This window comes from Phyllobates terribilis, unplaced genomic scaffold (assembly GCF_046119375.1).
Source record: "Phyllobates terribilis strain yellow unplaced genomic scaffold, ASM4611937v1 Scaffold_11__3_contigs__length_659146591, whole genome shotgun sequence".
NCBI lineage: Eukaryota > Metazoa > Chordata > Amphibia > Anura > Dendrobatidae > Phyllobates > Phyllobates terribilis.
The window spans coordinates 462,286,091-462,306,705 of record NW_027362771.1 but is presented as its reverse complement, the minus strand read 5'-3'; the positions used below and the strand labels follow the sequence as shown (position 1 = coordinate 462,306,705).

Genomic DNA, 20,615 nt, shown 5'->3' with positions numbered 1-20,615 from the left:
GGAAGGATAGAAGGGAGTCCTGTGCCATGCTCCTGAATTGCCTGGGGGTTAACCGAGCCCCTCACCTGGTGGACGCAGCACGGCTTGGGCAGTCATTCCCTGCAGAAGTGACTTGGACTATACGAACTGTGAGTAAAAGACCCTGGACTGCAACACGTTGTCTTTGCATTTCTTGCCGCGCCAGCACTACCAGTGTTGGGACGCCCTGCACTACAATCCCCACCATCTACGCTCACTGCCCTGAGGCTACATTCCTCCCATGGGGAGTTATACTATTCTCTGCTGCACCCACAACAGCAGCCTCAGCGGTCTGCACTGCAGCGGCGGTTCACTCTGACCGCAATCCACGGGTGCCGTAGTCGGACATTCATAACTATACTAATAGACGGCCACAGCATTTGGTCTGACCACCCTGAGCCACAGCACCGGGTTGCCACCACTACCCCCATCAGCACCGTACACTAGAAGGCCCGGTTCCGAGTACCCCACGGCCCAGGGGGCGAGTCACATAAACTTACATTTATCTACATTAAAATTTCAAATTTTCATTTCTCAGCCCATCCTTGGGCTTACATAAATCTTTGTGTAATATTAAATTATCCTGCTCTGTATTGATTACTCTGCAGGGTTAAATATTATCTGCAAATATTGTAATTCTACTCTGTATTAAAGTAATTAATAAATATGTTAAAAAGAAGAGGGCCCAATACTGACACCTGTGACCCAATCAGAGAGCGTTCCATTAATAACCGCTGTCAAACCCCTAAAGCAGATTGGGAAGATGCTGGCTGGGGTGCATCAGACTAGTCTACTCTATTTCTTTAGATACCAGATGGCTCTTTATACCATGGTCTTTGAAACACCAAAGTGTTTCACAGAAAAACATACCTGGCAGTAATCATGCAGTCAGACTGATTCATCGACTGACAAAGTTCCCTTTAATCCACTTTGCTGTTCATATGCTTTCTTTTTTTGAGCTTTTTATCCCCAGCAATCGTTTTACTAAATCTGGAGAGGAATAAAAAGGGCAAGACCCTGGTGAGGCAGACTCCTCAAGGAATCTGCCATATACAAGGTAAATGGTGAAAAGAAAAAGTACAAAATTTTTTTCCTCATATTTTGTCTGGACACCGCCTTAGCCATATAGCCGGACACATCTGCCACACAATATCAGGAGCTGTCTAAAAGATCTGTCAAAAATTTTTCCCAAACAGTTTTAGGCTGAGTTCACACGATGCGTTTTTAATGCGTTTCCGCGGCGTCTTTGCCGTTGCGTAAACGCCACGGAAGCGCATTAAAAACGCATGGTAGAAGGGCAGCAATGTTCCCCAATTGAAATCCGCATGTGCTGTGCCCATGATGCGGATTTTTCCGCAGCGTAAACGCTGCGCTCAAAAATCCGCAGCATGTCAATTAATTTTGCGGAAACGCTGCTTTTTTGCCGCCATTGACTTGCATTAGACCGCATGGAATCCGCATCACTGTATATGTTGATGCGCATTCCGTGCGGTCTAATGTGCGGATGGTACCCGGGTGTGGAGGAGAGGACTCTCATGCAGACCCAGGTACCATTAAAAAAAAAAAAAAGAATAAAATATATATATATATATATATATACCTTCTGACGGCCCGCGCAGCGCTCCTGCTTGGTTCCCAGCACTTCGGGGTTGAATGAAGATGGACCTTCGCTGACGTCAGAGTCATGTGACGGGTCACGTGACGCTGACGTCGGCAGGTCCTAAAGTCTTCACTGCCGGTAGCCGGGACAGAGCGAAGCAGGACACCGGGGGTCATCAGAGGGTTAAGTATATATTTATCTTTTTGACATTCACACACTATATAAATCCATGCCGGTTGCATGGATTTATATAGTGTGAAGTTGACAAGCACTTTCCAAGTGATGCTAAAATCGCTTGGGAAGAGCTTGTCAACCCGCATGCGGAAATGAAAGTGAAGAACGCTTCATTTCCGCATGTCCCTGGCGGGAAACCGCATGTACAATCCGCATGCATTTTTTCCTGCCAGGGAGATGCAGAAACGCTCAGGAAAAATCCTGAGCATTTCTGCATTGTGTGCACATACCCTTACAGTCAGAGTACATCTAGTACTCTATTACTGAGCAGCATTGAATACGAAGAACCTATGCAAATGAATGAATACTCCTTGCCGGTAGACTGCGATGTTACAGGCTCATGTACGGTAATGTATATGCACTAATTGATGGTTTACCAACTCGATTTAGCACAAACGTCCTAAAGGCCTGACACGTGAATTAACACTGTCAAGTAATCTACAGAATCCATCAGCGATCACCATCTGACCACCACCACAAGAATAGTTAGAGTGAACACTGCTGACTCAGACGTACCTCGCTGGCTTCCTGTTTGCCTTCAGCCATGCATTCTTTGTGCAGCAAATCTAATATGCTTTTATCATCATCATCATATTTATTCTGCTCTTCTTGCTTGGTTTCTGAATCCGAGGTCTCTACAACCTCTGTCTCTGTTACTGTGATTTCCATGCGGACCCCATCCTGGTGCACCCAGCCACTGCGCTCCTTCAGATGTTTGACGTACTCCCTCTGCTGCCTGTGCGACATCATATGAGCTGAATGGCTATTAGAAATGGAGGTAGAATCAATGGTGCAGTCTGCGTAGTCACACTCTTCATGAATCGTATATCCGATGTTTTTCATATCAGGCACTGAAGCACTCATCCGATGAGAGAGAAGGTGGCTTTTTCTAAAATCCAAGATTTTCCGGGAGCTTCTCTTGGACCTTTTTATTGACAAGTTCTGAAGAATAGGACGGGTCTTCTCTTTTAAAGAGCCCCAAACGGATGTCTTATCCAACTCCATTGCTACCAAACCTGATGGAAATCCGTTCCACTTGCAATTTATCTTCACCTGTGCAAAAAGTAAAAAAAATAATCATTTATTTACTTTTAAATGTCTATCTGCAAAATTAAATTAAAAAAAAAAAAAAAGTTATAAAACATGAAAAGCATAAAAGCGAATTCAACATCCATCACGGGACCAAAATGTAGATATTTCGGTATTCTGGGGACATGTGACATATTTTAACTTTTTTCTTCAGTGAGGAAAGTAATAAGCATAGATAAAGTAAGTATTGCATGGCACTGCAGATGTAGACAGTACGAGATGTGGAGCTCACTGATGGCACACGTCACTGTTGCAGCCATAGTGACGTCACTGCTGCAGCCAAATCACAAACTGGAGCAGAGGACGGGAGCCAGGGCCAGACCCAGGGAGGGAGAGTACCACTTGTTGTTTTTATACTAGTAACCAACATTTTGAGGACCACTTTAGTAAAAATAATAAACCACTTTAAAAAGTGTCCACAATGAGTGACGCCGCATATCTCCACCACGCAAAAAAACAGTGTCACAGCTCTAGTAAAGTGGATGGGATTTATAGAAATATTATAACCACTGTTTTTTTAGCTGTTTGTTTTTTTTTTTTTTACACAGTATAAGCTGATACGTGATAATGGTTTCGAATCCGCAAGAAGTCATGAGTAAAAACCATATGCATTCTTAGTGAATTTCCACTAAACTCATGTTACCTAAACATGACTGGCTTTAACGATACAAATACCAAGAAGCATCAAAAACAAAAGCAGCTTTACTTAAAACATGACATATGAAAGAAAAAACTGCCGAGGCACTTAATTTTACCACAAAAAAACTGGGAAAACTTATTGACTCAAGTATAAGCCTAGGGTAGGAAAAGCAGCAGCTACTGGTAAATTTCCCAATCCACTGCTATGCATGCCCCCCCCACCTCATCCCCAATCCACTGCTATGCGAGGGCATGGGCCCCCCCACCCCTCATCCCCAATCCACTGCTATGCATGGGCCCCCCCACCCCTCATCCCCAATCCACTGCTATGCATGGGCCCCCCCCACCCCTCATCCCCAATCCACTGCTATGCATGGGCACCCCCCCCCCCCCCAACTCATCCCCAATCCATCAGACGGTGAAGTGAGCGGCGGGGATATTAACTCCTCTCCATGCCGGGACTATGAGTGTGGAGAGGAGTAAATATTCATTTTCTTTAATAGCGCACACCTGTAGCCGCAGCCACCGGCTTCCAGCTGCATCTCAGCTATCCTATGTGCCCGCTACTAAAGAGAATGAATATTCACTCTTCTCCATGCCCATGGGAGTGGAGAAGAGTGAATAGTCATACTCTCTAATAGCGGGCACACAGGATTGCTGAGCCACGGCGAATGAATATATATATATATATATATATATATATATATATATATATATATATATATATATATATATATATATATATATATATATATACACACACACACACACACACATACATATATATATATATATATATATATACATACAGTCATATGAAAAAGTTTGGGCACCCCTATTAATCTTAAGCTTAATGTTTTATAAAAATTGGTGTTTTTGCAACAGCTATTTCAGTTTGATATATGTAATAACTGTTGGATACAGTAATGTTTCTGCCTTGAAATGAGGTTTATTGTACTAACAGAAAATGTGCAATCTGCATTCAAACAAAATTTGACAGGTGCATAAGTATGGGCACCTCACAAGAAAAGTGACATTAATATTTAGTAGATCCTCCTTCTGCAAAAATAACAGCCTCTAGTCGCTTCCTGTAGCTTTTAATGAGTTCCTGGATCCTGGATGAAGGTATTTTTGACCATTCCTCTTTACAAAACAATTCCAGTTCAGTTAAGTTTGATGGTCGCCGAGCATGGACAGCCTCTTCAAATGATCCCACAGATGTTCAATGATATTCAGGTCTGGGGACTGGGATGGCCATTCCAGAACATTGTAATTGTTCCTCTGCATGAATGCCTGAGTAGATTTGGAGCGGTGTTTTGGATCATTGTCTTGCTGAAAGATCCATCCCCTGCGTAACTTCAACTTTATCACTGATTCTTGAACATTATTGTCAAGAATCTGCTGATACTGAGTGGAATCCATGCGTCCCTCAACTTTAACAAGATTCCCGGTGCCGGCATTGGCCACACAGCCCCAAAGCATGATGGAACCTCCACCAAATTTTACTGTGGGTAGCAAGTGTTTTTCTTGGAATGCTGTGTTTTTTTGCCACCATGCATAACGCCTTTTTGTATGACCAAACAACTCAATCTTGGTTTCATCAGTCCACAGGACCTTCTTCCAAAAAGAAATAGGCTTCTTCAAATGTGCTTTTGCATACCTCAGCCAACTCTGTTTGTGCGTACTTGCAGAAACGGCTTCTTTCGCATCACTCTCCCATACAGCTTCTCCTTGTGCAAAGTGCGTTGTATAGTTGACCGATGCACAGTGACACCATCTGCAGCAAGTTGATGCTGCAGCTCTCTGGAGGTGGTCTGAGGATAGTCCTTGACTGATCTCACCTGTTAGAATCTTGCTGTTAGGTTTTTTTTTCCTTTGCTGGTCACATGACCTTGTTGGCCTATTTAATCCTGCTCCGCCCTTCTGGCTTTGCTGGACTTCATTGTATATCTACTTTCTAGCTAGCCTGTGCTCTGTATCTAGCTCTGTTAGTTTGCTTGGTCTACGGACCTCTATGTTCTATCTATTTTGTTTGTTCGTCTGTCTGCTACTATTTCTGTTAGGAGGTGTCCCATATTCCTCCCAGTCCTTAGTACTTGTAGGGATTCCCTCCCCACATCTATAGGTCTCCGTACAGACTAGATTAGGACTTTAGCAGGTCTGATCGCAGGATCAGGTTCCCTGTTACATCGTAGGGATTCAGCTGAGTCCTATAGTAGGGACAGATCTCCTCTCTTTCCTTAGCTTTGGTAGCAGAACATAACAGTAAGTCCAGCCTGCAAATTCTCTAAGGAAAGATTTTTTTTTTTTTTTTGTTCCATCATGGTGTCGGTTCAGGATTTGACTAAACACCTGCAGGGACTCTCTCTGGAAGTGGCCGAGCTCCGTCAGCACGTGAGTAACTGTCCTGGAGCATATTTCTTGGAGCCTAAGGTATGTTTGCCGGATTTATTTTTTGGTGAACATCGAGAATTTTTTTCATTTAAAAATGCTTGCTTATTGCATTTTCGTTTGAGACCCAAGTCCTCTGGGGATGAATCCCAGCGCGTAGGGTTCATAAAGTCACTTTTGCGCAAAGAGCCTCAGGAGTGGGCCTTTTCTTTGCAACCTAGTGATACATGCTTCAGATCAGTGGATAGTTTTTTTTCTGCTTTAGGATTATTATATGATGATCCTGACCGTGTGGCATCAGCTGAGACTGAGTTGAGACGTTTAAAACAAGGATCAGGTAATGTGGAAAAATATTGTACTCATTTCCGTCGTTGGTCTACTCAAACAGGGTGGAACGATTCTGCTCTGAAAAGTCTATTTCTTGCTGGGCTCAGTGAAAGGGTTAAAGACCTGCTAATTGCTTATCCTACACCTGAGGATTTGCAACAGGCTATGCAATTAGCTATACGGGTGGATAGAAGACTGCGTGCTAGGGTTAATGAGAGCAAATCCTCTGCTATGTCAGTTTCTGTTTATGATAATGTGTGTACTAACAGTGGTGAACCGATGGAGATTGGATCGGTGGCACCTCGCTCTCAAGAAAAAGACCGTCGTTTTTCGGAAGGCTTGTGTTTCTATTGCGGAAAATCTGGTCATTTGATTAAAGGCTGTGAGCTTCGTATGAAGAAAGAAAAAAAAATGGTCAGTCACGCCCGTATTGCCTGTTTAAATTCCAAGGGTATATTTTTAGCTGCTTCCACGATTGCTCAGAAAAAATTAATGGAATTTCGGGTGTTTGTTGATTGTGGGTCTACTCTGAATGTTATTGATGGGGGATTCGTGGAAAGACTCAATTTAAAACCTGAACCTTTATCATCCCCCATTGCTGTGGTTTCTGTGGATGGTTCCCCTTTGAAGAATATTACTCTCAAGGTCAGTGAATTTCCTCTCACTATTAATGGTGTTCACCATGAGAAATTGGATTTGGTAGTGTTGAATAACTTGCCTTCTCCAGTAATATTGGGTTTGCCCTGGTTAAAATTTCACAATCCTGTACTGGATTGGTCTACCAGTGAAATTAAATCCTGGAGCCATAAATGTTATGACAAGTGTTGTAACGGGCGTATTGCAGCTTTGGATAGGGGAGAATTGCCTGTTCCTATTCAGGATTTTTGGAGAGTTTTTTCTGAGAAAGAATCGCAGGTTTTGCCTCCCCATAGAGACTATGATTGCTCTATTGAATTTGTCCCTGGAGCGATTCTTCCTAAAAGTCGTTTATTTAACCTTACTATTCCTGAGAGGAAGGCTTTGGAGGAATACATACAGACAAGTTTGGCCGCCGGTCACATTAGGCCCTCTAAGTCTCCTGTGGCGGTTGGATTTTTTTTTGTAAAAAAAAAGGACGGCGGTTTACGTCCTTGTCTGGATTTTCGGGAGATTAACAAAATTACGGTACGCAATCCTTACCCACTGCCATTGATTCCTGATCTGTTTAACCAGTTATTGGGGGCCAAGTGGTTCTCTAAAATTGACCTTAAGGGGGCATACAATCTGTTGCGCATGAAGGAGGGTGATGAATGGAAGACTGCTTTTAACACTCCTGTGGGTCATTTTGAGAATCTGGTTATGCCTTTTGGTCTTACTAATGCTCCTGCATTTTTTCAGAATCTGATTAATGACATCCTTAGACCTTTGATCGGTAAAAATGTGGTTGTGTATTTGGATGACATTTTGATTTATTCGCCAGACCTGGAGTCTCATTGGCGGAGCGTGCGTGAGGTATTACAGTTATTAATGGACAATTCGCTTTTTGCTAAGCTGGAGAAATGTGAGTTCGCTGTACAGAGAATTAGTTTTTTGGGCTACATTATCTCCAGCCAAGGTTTTGAGATGGATCCGGTTAAGGTTCAGGCTGTGCAGGAATGGCCTAGGCCTATTGGTTTGAAATCGATACAGAGGTTTTTGGGTTTCGCCAATTACTATAGAAAATTCATAAAAAAAATTTCTAGTATTGTCAAACCTCTGACTGATCTCACCAGGAAAGGTGCTGATGCGGTTCAGTGGTCTTCTGAGGCCATTGAAGCTTTTGTGTATCTCAAGGAGAGGTTCACCTCTGCTCCCATCCTTATGCAGCCTGATGTTACTAGGCCGTTTTTGGTTGAGGTTGATGCTTCCTCTGTGGGGGTTGGCGCAGTATTGTCTCAGGATAACGGGGATGGATTACATCCCTGTGCCTTTTTTTCAAAAAAATTTTCGGAGACTGAATTGAATTACGATATTGGTAATCGGGAATTATTGGCTATTAAACTCGCATTTGAACACTGGCGCCACTTCTTGGAAGGTGCGGAATTTCCCGTTCAGGTTCTTACGGATCATAAAAATCTGATATATCTTGATGCTGCCAAGCGCCTGAATGCCCGTCAGGCTAGGTGGGCACTGTTTTTCTCGCGGTTTAATTTCTCCGTTACTTACATCCCTGGTACTAAGAATGTTAAGGCGGATGCCTTGTCTCGCAGTTTTTCTCCCATAGTCGGTGCTGAGAAAGAGGAAAACATTTTACAAGAAGGTGTTGTGATAGCTGCTTTAGACTCCGTTTTGGAAGATGAGATTCTTAAAGCTCAGGAGAATGCCCCATCTAACACTCCTCTTGGGAGGTTGTTTGTGCCTGGGACCTTTAGGAGAGATTTGTTTGTTGAGTGTCACGAATCTCGGTTGGCAGGTCATCCCGGAATCTCTGAGACCAAGAGACTGGTGGGTCGCAGTTTTTGGTGGCCTGGATGGCAGAAGGAAGTCATTAAGTGGGTGCGCCAATGTACTATATGTGCTAGATCTAAGTCCTCACATACTCCTGCTGCGGGGTTACTTTGTCCTTTGGAGGTCCCCAGTGCTCCTTGGACACATTTGGCTATGGACTTTATAACTGACCTTCCCCCCTCTGAGGGTTTTATTGTCATCTGGGTGGTCGTGGACCGTTTTAGCAAGATGTGTCACTTGGTTCCCTTCGTCAAACTGCCCTGCGCTAAAACTCTCGCTAAGGCCTTTGTCAAGGAAATTGTCAGACTTCATGGCGTTCCTACTGACATTGTTTCTGATAGGGGTCCTCAGTTCGTGGCTCGTTTTTGGCGTGCCTTTTGTGACAGGTTGGGAATTCATTTGTCGTTTTCGTCCGGATATCATCCTGAATCTAATGGCCAGACAGAAAGGAAAAACCAGGATGTTGAGCAGTTCTTGCGTTGTTTTGTGGCAGACAATCAAGAGGGGTGGTCTGAGTTTCTGCCACTTGCTGAATTTGCTCTGAACAATCATACATCTTCTTCTGCTGGTTGTTCGCCTTTTTTTTGTTGTTCTGGGAGACATCCGTCGTTTGGGTCGTTCTCCAAGTTGGGATCTGCCGTGCCTGAGGAGGAGAATTTTTCCGGTGATTTGGAAAGAGTTTGGACGGATGTGCGTGGTAATCTTCAGGAGGCCAACAGAAAATCTAAAGACTACTTTGATAGGAAACGACAGGAGGTTTTGTTCGCTGTTGGTGACATGGTTTGGTTGTCCTCTAGGAATCTGCGGTTGAGGATTCCTTCTAAGAAATTGGGTCCCAAGTTTGTAGGGCCCTTTAAGGTGCTTCAGGTTGTCAACCAATCTGCTGTTAGGTTGGAGGTTCCTACCTCCTGGAGAATTAATCCGGTCTTTCATGTCTCTCTGTTAAAAAAAGCTGTTGTGTCGGATGGTGACGCCTCTGCCTCTGTTCCTCCGGTGGTGGAGGACGGGGAATATGAAATTTCTCGCATCCTTGACTCTAGACGGTATAGAGGTAGTTTGCAGTATCTTGTGGCCTGGAAAGGTTTCGGACCCGAGGATAACTCTTGGGTGAGGTCAGATGATGTTTCCGCGTCCAGACTTATCAGAGCGTTTCACAGGAGATTTCCTGATAAGCCTGGTCCTAGGGGATCCGGAGGATCCTCTTAGAAGGGGGGGTACTGTTAGAACCTTGCTGTTAGGTTTTTTTTCCTTTGCTGGTCACATGACCTTGTTGGCCTATTTAATCCTGCTCCGCCCTTCTGGCTTTGCTGGACTTCATTGTATATCTACTTTCTAGCTAGCCTGTGCTCTGTATCTAGCTCTGTTAGTTTGCTTGGTCTACGGACCTCTATGTTCTATCTATTTTGTTTGTTCGTCTGTCTGCTACTATTTCTGTTAGGAGGTGTCCCATATTCCTCCCAGTCCTTAGTACTTGTAGGGATTCCCTCCCCACATCTATAGGTCTCCGTACAGACTAGATTAGGACTTTAGCAGGTCTGATCGCAGGATCAGGTTCCCTGTTACATCGTAGGGATTCAGCTGAGTCCTATAGTAGGGACAGATCTCCTCTCCTCTCCTCTAATACTAGAGAAGAGAGAGAGAGGATTCAAAAAGACCTAAATAAACTGGAGCAGTGGGCAGCAACCAACAGAATGGTTTTTAACAGGGAAAAATGCAAAGTACTACATCTGGGCAATAAAAATGAAAAAAGCATATACAGAATGGGAGGAATAGAGCTAAGCAACAGTACATGTGAAAAAGACTTAGGTATACTAATAGATCATAGACTGAACATGAGTCAACAGTGTGATGCAGCAGCAAAAAAGGCAAATACAATTCTGGGATGTATTAACAGAAGCATACAGTCTAGATCACGTGAAGTCATTATCTGTCTTTACTCCTCTTTGGTCAGACCTCATCTGGAATACTGTGTACAGTTTTGGGCACCACATTTTAAAAAAGACATAGACAAACTGGAGCAAGTTCAGAGAAGAGCGACCAGAATGGTGACTGGTCTGCAAACCATGTCCTATGAGGAACGGTTGCAGGATTTGGGAATGTTTAGCTTGCAAAAAAGAAGACTGAGAGGAGACTTAATAGCTGTCTACAAATATGTCAAGGGCTGTCACATTGTAGAAGGATCATCTTTATTCTCATTTGCACAAGGAAAGACTAGAAGCAATGGGATGAAACTAAATGGGAGGAGACACAGATTAGATATTAGAAAAAACTTTTTGACAGTTAGGGTGATTAATGAGTGGAACAGGCTGCCACGAGAGGTGGTGAGTTCCCCTTCAATGGACGTCTTCAAACAGAGGCTGGACAGACATCTGTCTGAGATGATCTAGTGAATCCTGCTTTGAGCAGGGGGTTGGACCAGATGACCCAGGAGGTCCCTTCCAACTCTACCATTCTATGATTCTATGATTCTTTCCTTAGCTTTGGTAGCAGAACATAACATCACCATTCTTCTTCTCTGCCTTTCTGATGTTTTTCTTGTCCTGACACTTCTGGCCTTAACAAGAACTGTCCCTATGTTCTTCCATTTCCTTACTATGTTCCTCACAGTGGAAACTGACAGGTTAAATCTCTGAGACAGCTTTTTGTATCCTTCCCCTGAACAACTATGTTGAATAATCTTTGTTTTCAGATCATTTGACAGTTGTTTTGAGGAGCCCATGATGCCACTCTTCAGAGGAGATTCAAACAGGAGAACAACTTGCAAGTGGCCACTTTAAGTAGCTTTTCTCATGATTGCATACACCTGGCTATAAAGTTCAAAGCTCAATGGAGGTTACAAAACCAAAAAAAGTGCTTTAGTAAGTCAGTAAAAAGTAGGCAGGAGTATTTAAAACAAGAAAATGATAAGGGTGCCCATACTTATGCACCGGTCAAATTTTGTTTGAATGCAGATTGCACATTTTCTGTTAGCACAATAAACCTCATTTCAAGGCAGAAACATTACCGTGTCCAACAGTTATTACATATATCAAACAAATAGCTGTTGCAAAAACACCAATTTTTATAAAACATTAAGCTTAAGATTAATAGGGGTGCCCAAACTTTTTCATATGACTGTATGTATATATATATATATATATATATATATATATATATATATATATATATATATATATATATATATATATATATATATATATATATATATATATATATATATATATATATATATATATATATATATATATATATATATATATATATATATATATATATATACACACACACTGCTCAAAAAAATAAAGGGAACACTCAAATAACACGTCCTAGATCTGAATGAATGAAATATTCTCATTGAATACTTTGTTCTGTACAAAGTTGAATGTGCTGACAACAAAATCACACAAAAATAATCAATGGAAATCAAATTAATTAACCAATGGAGGCCTGGATTTGGAGTCACCCCCAAAATTAAAGTGGAAAAACACACTACAGGCTGATCCAACTTTGATGTAATGTCCTTAAAACAAGTCAAAATGAGGCTCAGTATTGTGTGTGGCCTCCACGTGCCTGTATGACCTCCCTACAATGCCTGGGCATGCTCCTGATGAGGTTGCAGATGGTCTCCTGTGGGATCTCCTCCCAGACCTGGACTAAAGCAACCGCCAACTCCTGGACAGTCTGTGGTGCAACGTGACGTTGGTGAATGGAGCGAGACATGATGTCCCAGATGTGCTCAATCGGATTCGGGTCTGGGGAACGGGTGGGCCAGTCCATAGCTTTAATGCCTTCATCTTGCAGGAACTGCTGACATACTCCAGCCACATGAGGTCAGGCATTGTCCTGCATTAGGAGGAACCCAGGGCAAGAGCACCAGCATATGGTCTCACAAGGGGTCTGAGGATCTCATCTCGGTACCTAATGGCAGTCAGGCTACCTCTGGCGAGCACATGGAGGGCTGTGAGGCCCTCCAAAGAAATGCCACCCTACACCATTACTGACCCACTGCCAAACCGGTCATGCAGAAGGATGTTGCAGGCAGCAGATCGCTCTCCACGGCATCTCCAGACTCTGTCACGTCTGTCATATGTGCTCAGTGTGAACCTGCTTTCATCTGTGAAGAGCACAGGACGCCAGTGGCGACTTTGCCAATCCTGGTGTTCTGTGGCAAATGCCAAGCGTCCTGCACGGTGCTGTGAGCACAAACCCCATCTGTGGACGTCGGGCCCCCATACCACCCTCATGGAGTCGTTTTCTAACAGTTTGTGCAGACACATGCACATTTGTGGCTTGCTGGAGGACAATTTGCAGGGCTCTGGCAGTGCTCCTTCTGTTCCTCCTTGCACAAAGGCGGAGGTAGCGGTCCTGCTGCTGGTTGTTGCCCTCCTACGGCCCCCTCCACATCTACTGGTGTACTGGCCTGTCTCCTGGTAGCGCTTCCAGCCTCTGGACACTACTCTGACAGACACCGCAAACCTTCTTGCCACAGCTAGCATTGATGTGCCATCCTGGATGAGCTGCACTACCTGAGCAACTTCTGTGGGTTGTAGAGTCTGTCTCATGCTACCACGAGTGTGAAAGCACAACCAACATTCAGAAGTGACCAAAACATCAGCCAGAAAGCATTGGTACTGAGATGTGGTCTGTGGTCCCCACCTGCAGAACCACTGCTTTATTGAGGGTGTCTTGATAATTGCCAATAATTTCCATCTATTGTCTATTCCATTTGCACAACAGCATGTGAAATTGATTGTCAATCAGTGTTGCTTCCTAAGTAGACAGTTTGATTTCACAGAAGTTTGATCCACTTGGAGTTCTATTCTGTTGTTTAAGTGTTCCCTTTATTTTTTTTGAGCAGTGTATAATATATTATGATATAGTATAATATATATGATAATCAGCATGTGCTGTGCACTACCAATTATTTTGCGATAGCGCTGCGTTTTCGCCGCTATTGACTTGCATTGGAACACTTGGATTCCGAATCACTGCATCTGTACATGCGGAATCCATGCGTTTCAATGTGCGGATGGTACCCGGGTCCGGAGGACAGGAGACTCTCCTCCGGACCCGGGTACCATAGAACCTGTTAAAAAAAAAAAAAGAATAAAATAAAAAACAAATATATATTTACCTTCTGATGGCCCCCGGTCTCCTTGTCTTCTCTTGCCGGCAGATCGCGGTGGACTGAAGGACCTGCGGTGACGTCATTTAGTTATGTGACGGGTTATGCGACGCTGAAGTCGGCAGGTCCTTCAGTGTATCGCGAGCTGCCGGCAAGCCAGGACGGAGTGAAGCAAGACTCCGGGGGCCATCAGAAGGTAAGTATAGATTTATTTTTTTATTTTTTGACATTCTTTGGGATCACACTACATAAATCCATGCCGGTTGCATGGATTTATATAGTGTGACCAAGTAGTCAAGCACTTTCCAAGTGATGCTAAAATCGCTTGGAAAGCGCTTGACAACCCACATGTGGAAATGCATGTGAAGAACGCTTCACTTCCGCATGTCCCTGGCAAGAAAAACGCATGTAAAATCCGCATGTACAATCCGCATGCGTTTTTTCTGCCAGGGAGATGCAGAAATGCTCAGGAAAAAAATCAGGCACATAGCCTTACTGAGTACCACAATTTTAATCTTGATTTCTTTTAGTGTTTCTTAAAGCCATAAAGTTGCCATTTGAAATGACTTTAGTTTTGTGCCATGTCTGTGATCGGCTTTTTTTCAACAACATTAAACCACTTAATGAACATCCTCAGAGCCCTGTGATTCCATAATTTTTGCCAGGGGTTGTATATGCCAGGAGTTACTAAAGGTGAACATTTTAATTTTTCAGTACTAGTAATATCTCATATCAAATCTGAAAACCTTAAAACATGAGATAATTAGTCAATTCACAAAAATAAGAAATGTTTCCGACTTTCAAACAGTTAAAGATGAGCAAACAGACATCCCTGGTAAAAGGCGGCCATGTCATATGTTCCAGCTACTCACCTGGTATCCAGGCAAGCCGCACTATAGTGAAGGCGAGCTGTCAAACAATACTCATAAAAGGGCATCACCAGGGGAAAGTCAATCGGATTCTCAAAAAAAAATAAATATATATAGCATACAGTTTCCACAGCTCAGGAACAAACACATTAAATACTGTATGACTTTCAAACAAGCTTCCATTAGCAGAGAGTAGGTGTGAGGCATGAAACGTACGTGGCAACAGTGGGCGGCTGCTTTGTTTTATGGTAGACAAATAAAAATAAGATCAAATTCAGTAGATGTTGAACGCTGCTAAATGTGGGCAGACAAAAGAAACACGTAGGCAGCAAGTGGAAACCACCGCTTCTTCATAATTACCTTCATTACTGCACGTTTAGAGAAAACAAGAATTGATGAGACTGCAATGGACCAGACGCTTACTGTACAATGCAACATTTCAGTCCCAGCAACAACACTAAAAACAGAAGCCCTGATCGTGGGGCGCACACTATGCTCAAACTAGTGCCCACTACACACAGACCACGTTCTTCCAAAACAACATAGTACCTGCTGTATGCTGTCCAAATAAACAGGACAAATAATACCCGTATGGTAACATCCAATTTAATGGAACCAGTCAGGTCCACAAACACTATTAACCTGAAAGATATGGGGATAACCAGCAGGTTAATAGCATTCTTAAGCCCTGCGGCCGCAGTACTGACAGCCCTGCTGCCGGGAGGAAATTGAAAGTGATATCCGTGCCTTTGAAAAAAAATTCCCAATTAGGAAGCGGAGAGATGGCTGTCAATCAGCATGGCACCAGCAGTACCGCCCTGTCGACAGGAAGCCAAACTGCTGCTGTGTTGACGTGACATCAGCGGAAGTCTGTGGCCGCTCTGTGGCGGCGGACAATGGCGCCGGGCACAACAGGCATGTAAGTAGCAACTACCTGTTTGTCAGTGCTTAGGCACATTTATTTATTTTTTTAAGTCACAGACATGCCCTTTAACTTTAATAATCAGCGTATCAGTGCAGCAACAGCTTTCGGTCAATGTGCCAGGGCGTGCATACAGCCAACTTACAATGTATACTGATTGGTGACTGGAGACTGGCACGCCTCAATGACTGAAAGCCGGTGGCTGCCAGGTGGAATAAATTTCATTTTCTCCACTTTTAGAGCGGCGAGAGGACAACATTGGAACACCATTAATCTGCAGACTAACTGCATTTGTGCAGGTTAATAGCGTTTCGGGACCTGACCGGTTCGCTTTAATAAAACAGTCATGGTAAATAGTACATGCAATATTCGATCTAGTGACAAGATCGTACCATAAACCATGCAGTACACAGCCCAGACAGTAAGGGTATGTGCACATGATCAGGAGCCGCTGCGGGTTTGATGCTGTGTGCTTATGCTGCATCAAACCCGCAGGAGCCAGATGTTACAGCATAGTGGATGGGATTTGTAGAAATCCCACGTCCACTATTTGTTCTGTGCCTGCGGATCATCGGCGGACACGGACATACACAGCGTCTTTCAAGACCACAGCATGTCAATTTCTCTTGCGGAATCGCTAGTTTCCGCAAGAGAAATCTGATCCGTACAATGTATTGAATGCGGTGAATCCGCATTGTTCAATGGACAGATGCGATTCACCTGCGTTTAATAGAACGCAGCGCTTTGGACGCAGCATAAAGTATGATGCGTCCAAGGCGCTGCTTGTCCGGATCGTGTGCATATACCCTAAGAGCACCAAGTCTGCACGTCACTACAGTAATAAGACGCATTACCTGCCCGGGAGCAGAGAAAATCTTGCTAGGAGAACCTAAATGTACAGCACACAAAGCTAATAAATAGGAATGGCCAGGGCCATATGACGAGTATACTCAGTGACTAAGCAAGATACAGATAGGAGTCCTCTGTGCAGGTTTTTTGCATCCAGGAAAAAAAAAAGGAAACATGATCTGAAGAAATATATTTGGTGCTTTTTTTTTTTAATTAAAGAGAAGTCGTGTTATGACAATTCTGAAAAGAGCTGAAATTATCACGTTTTAACAAGGGAGTCAGACATGAGACATTAGGTGACTAACGTCATTTGCACCATTCTTAAGTTATGTAGCACGCGACTGGCTGCGAGTGCCATTATTATAGATGTAGGTTTTACATAGTTGCAAAATGACTCAAGCAGCATTACAAATGGATACAACCAATGAGGCATACAGTAAAGAGAAAGATAATCCACGTGAGACATTTTGACAAAAATAATCATTGCTACAATATCCAAAAGACACACTTTTCCCATCACACAAAATATAAAAAAGGAAAAGAAAAACATTTGTACCCTTCAATCTTCACATCGATGAGCTCTTTAAGGGGTCCTTTACCTCAGGACTAACTATGCTATTAAGATAAATGATGGAAAAAGGTGGATCCCACAGATTGAAGCTGAAATTGTAGGGGCTCTGGCATTCATCAGATGAGCTCACTATCAGCTTTCATAGATAATATTTTGCAATCTCCTGAATGTACAGTGATAGATTGAGGCTGCAGAAGCCAAAAGTCAAATGTTAATGAACCCCATTGCAAAAATACACGAAAGTGCCCATAAAGGATGTCTATACCCTGTACAAAAGGGCAATACAGACAAAACAAATACATTACAATATGCCTCCTGATCGGCCTGAAGGGAGGTGGATTCACTTCCAACGCAGTTACATTAGGCTCTGTAACATGCATACCATGGTGTTCGATTTGCTGCAATTGCTCTTGTATTTTGTTTTCTTAAATTTAAAAAGTATGGAGTGAGACTTAAACGGGAAAGTTAATATGCAGCAAAAAAATAAATAAAAGGAAAGAGTACTATAATGTACACAGGTTGTTAATTTTAAGGTAAATGTCAAAGTGGAGCCGAATTCACGGGGCACGTCTCAAAAAAAAAAAAACACAAAAGAAAACTACCCAGGTTTTGTTGCTCACTTTTCGACTCGTGTGCCCCATCATCTGACAAGCATCAGGTCTCCTTCTCAGATTCGTAATGCTCACCTCAAATTCTGCAAGATGTTGAAACAGGATAATGTATTCATAGCCTAAACTGGCAAGAGCTAAGGGAAAATATTTCCCGACGGTCACTGGTGTTGAACATACCTAGTCAGATAAAAAGGTGTGAGAAGGAGTGCTGAAGCCCATTTTCACCACCTTCAGGCTGGGGTCGCACAGCTGTCAATTCTCACATGCGAGAGAATCAGGCCGATTATGCTTATGACACTCCGCTTAAACTCTGTCAGAGTGAGCAGAGTGTCATGTTAGTGTGATCTGATTCTCTCGCAGCGCAGCACAGGTGTGGAGAAGAGGGGGAACTTCATTTCTCCATCTTCTTCATTGTCTGTATCTGCAGTAATCAGAGTGCACTTCAATGACATCCAAGAGCAGTCTGATGTCTCACACTCTCCCATAGACTTGTATGGGTGGGGTGAGACGATTCTCGGAACCACTCGCAGCATGCTGCCATTGTTTTCTCATGCTGAATTGCCATGAGAAAAATACAATTGTAGATCTGCACTGTCCCATAGTATAACATTGGGCCGAGTGCTCTCCAATAAAATATCAGATAGCACTCAGCCGTGTTATACACACACATGTGAGCGAGCCCTAAGGATTATATTAGCAGAAGGACAGACTACACCATATAGGCTTTAGAAGTCAGTAAAGACTGCCTGGTTGGTGGAGTCTTACAAGTGGCCAAATAATTCATATATAGTGTACATTCATTGATATTTTTCAAGTAGTAAAGCTTCCTTTATGTATTAATTGAAATATATTCCTGAGGCTCTATTCATTGTGACACTTAAGATGAGACAACCCCTTTCCAATCTGTTATTAAATGGTAAAATAGCTAAGTGCATGTAAAAACATGTTGCGTGAGCTGTCTGTTTAGCTACTTTCAACCTTTACTCTTCTGGCACTTTAGCAATTAGCAAATGTTCAAATATAAAAAAAAAAGATGCATATCACTTCAGATAAAATAAAACAACGCAACCCAAGATACGGGTGATCCAAGGGTTATCGAAGAGATACACACGTGGTCAAAATTGTTGGTATCTTTCGTTTAATGAAAGAAAAACCCACAATGGTCACAGAAATAACTTGAATCTGACAAAAGTAATAATAAATTAAAAATCTATAAAAATGAAGAAATGAAAGTCAGACATTGCTTTTCAACCCTGCTTTTACAGAATTTTTTTAAAAAAATTAAACTCATGAAATTGGCCTGGACAGAAATGATGGTACTCTTAACTTAATATTTTGTTGAACAACCTTTTGAGGCAATCATTGCAATTAAACGATTCCTGTTGCTGTCAATGAGACTTCTGCACCTCTCGACAGGTATTTTGGCCCACTCCTCATGAGCAAAATGCTCCAGTTGTCTCATGTTTGAAGGTTGCCTTTTCCAGACAGCATGTTTCAGCTCTTTCCAAAGATGCTCAATAGGATTTAGGTCAGGGCTCATAGAAGCCACTTCAGAATAGTCCAATGTTTTCCTCTTAGTCATTCTTTGGTGTTTTCAGCTGTGTGTTTTGGGTCATTATCCTGTTGCAAGACCCATGACCTGCGACTGACACCAAGCATTCTGACACTGGGCAGCACATTTCTCTCTAGAATCCCTTGATAGTCTTGAGATTTCATTGTACCCTGCACAGATTCAAGACACCCTGTGCCAGATACAGCAAAGCAGCCCCAGAACATAACAGAGCCTCCTCTATGTTTCACAGTAGGGACAGTGTTCTTTTCTTGATAGGCTTCATTTTTCCGTCTGTGAACAGAGAGCTGATGTGCCTTGCAAAAAACTTCCATTTTTGTTTCATCTGTCCATAGGACATTCTCACAGAAGCATTGTGGCTTGACAAAATGTAGTTTGGCAAATTCCAGTCTGGCTTTTTTATGATTTTTTTTTTCAACAATGGTGTTCTCCTTGGTCATCTCCCATGAAGTTTTCCTGGGCTTTTTTGTTACCATTCGTATTATCCATCTTTAATTGGTCATCAATTTTCCTCCTGCGGTCACCTCCAGGGAGGTTGGCTACAGTCCCAAGGATCATAAATTTCTGAATAATATGTGCAACTGTATTCACAGGAACAACAAGCTGCTTGGAGATGGTCTTATAACCTTTACCTTTACCATGCTTGTCTATAATTTTCTTTCTAATCTCCTGAGACAACTTTCCTTTGCTTCCTCTGGTCCATGTTGAGTGTGGTACACACCATGTCACCAAACAGCACAGTGAGTATCTGTAGCCCTATATACAGACCCACTGACTGATTACAAGATTGTGGACACCTGTGATGCTAATTAGTGGACACAACTTGCTTTAACATGTTCTTTTTGTCACATTTTTTTCAGGGGTACCATCATTTCTGTCCAGGCCTATTTCATGAGTTAAATTTTTTTTTAAATTCTGTGGAAGCAGGGTTGAAAAGCAATGTCTGACTTTCATTTGTTCATTTTCATAGATTTTAAATTTACTACTTTTGTCAGATTCAAGTTATTTTTATGACCATTGTGGGTTTTTCTTTCATTAAAAGAGGGGTACCAACAATTTTGACCACATGTATATGCTGAAAAGGTCTTTAAATAAAATTAATAATTTTAACAATATATTTAAAAAATTATTAAACATAAAATAGCAGGGAGAGTCCATATCAATGAACCACATGTGGACCAGTCCAAAAATATTGTAGCTAAAGGCTATGGCAAATATCAAAACTGGCAATAGGTTTTCCCAAACGGGTAAAGATTTACATAATTCCCATGTACATACAAATAAATATTAGGTAGAGTGTGGGCTGATGGGGTGGAGAGGCTATACACACAGTA

General features: G+C 42.6%; 1 protein-coding gene across 1 annotated transcript in view; it reads right to left on the bottom strand.

Annotated features, from left to right (window-relative positions):
- The window catches only part of MCTP2 (multiple C2 and transmembrane domain containing 2), a 196,719-nt gene that overhangs the window by 142,799 nt on the left and 33,305 nt on the right, over positions 1-20,615 (bottom strand). Inside the window, exon 2 of the mRNA XM_073653317.1 lies at positions 2,369-2,905. Coding sequence (XP_073509418.1) covers positions 2,369-2,857 — 489 coding nt within the window. The 5' untranslated portion in view covers positions 2,858-2,905. The remainder of the gene's footprint in view (positions 1-2,368; positions 2,906-20,615) is intronic.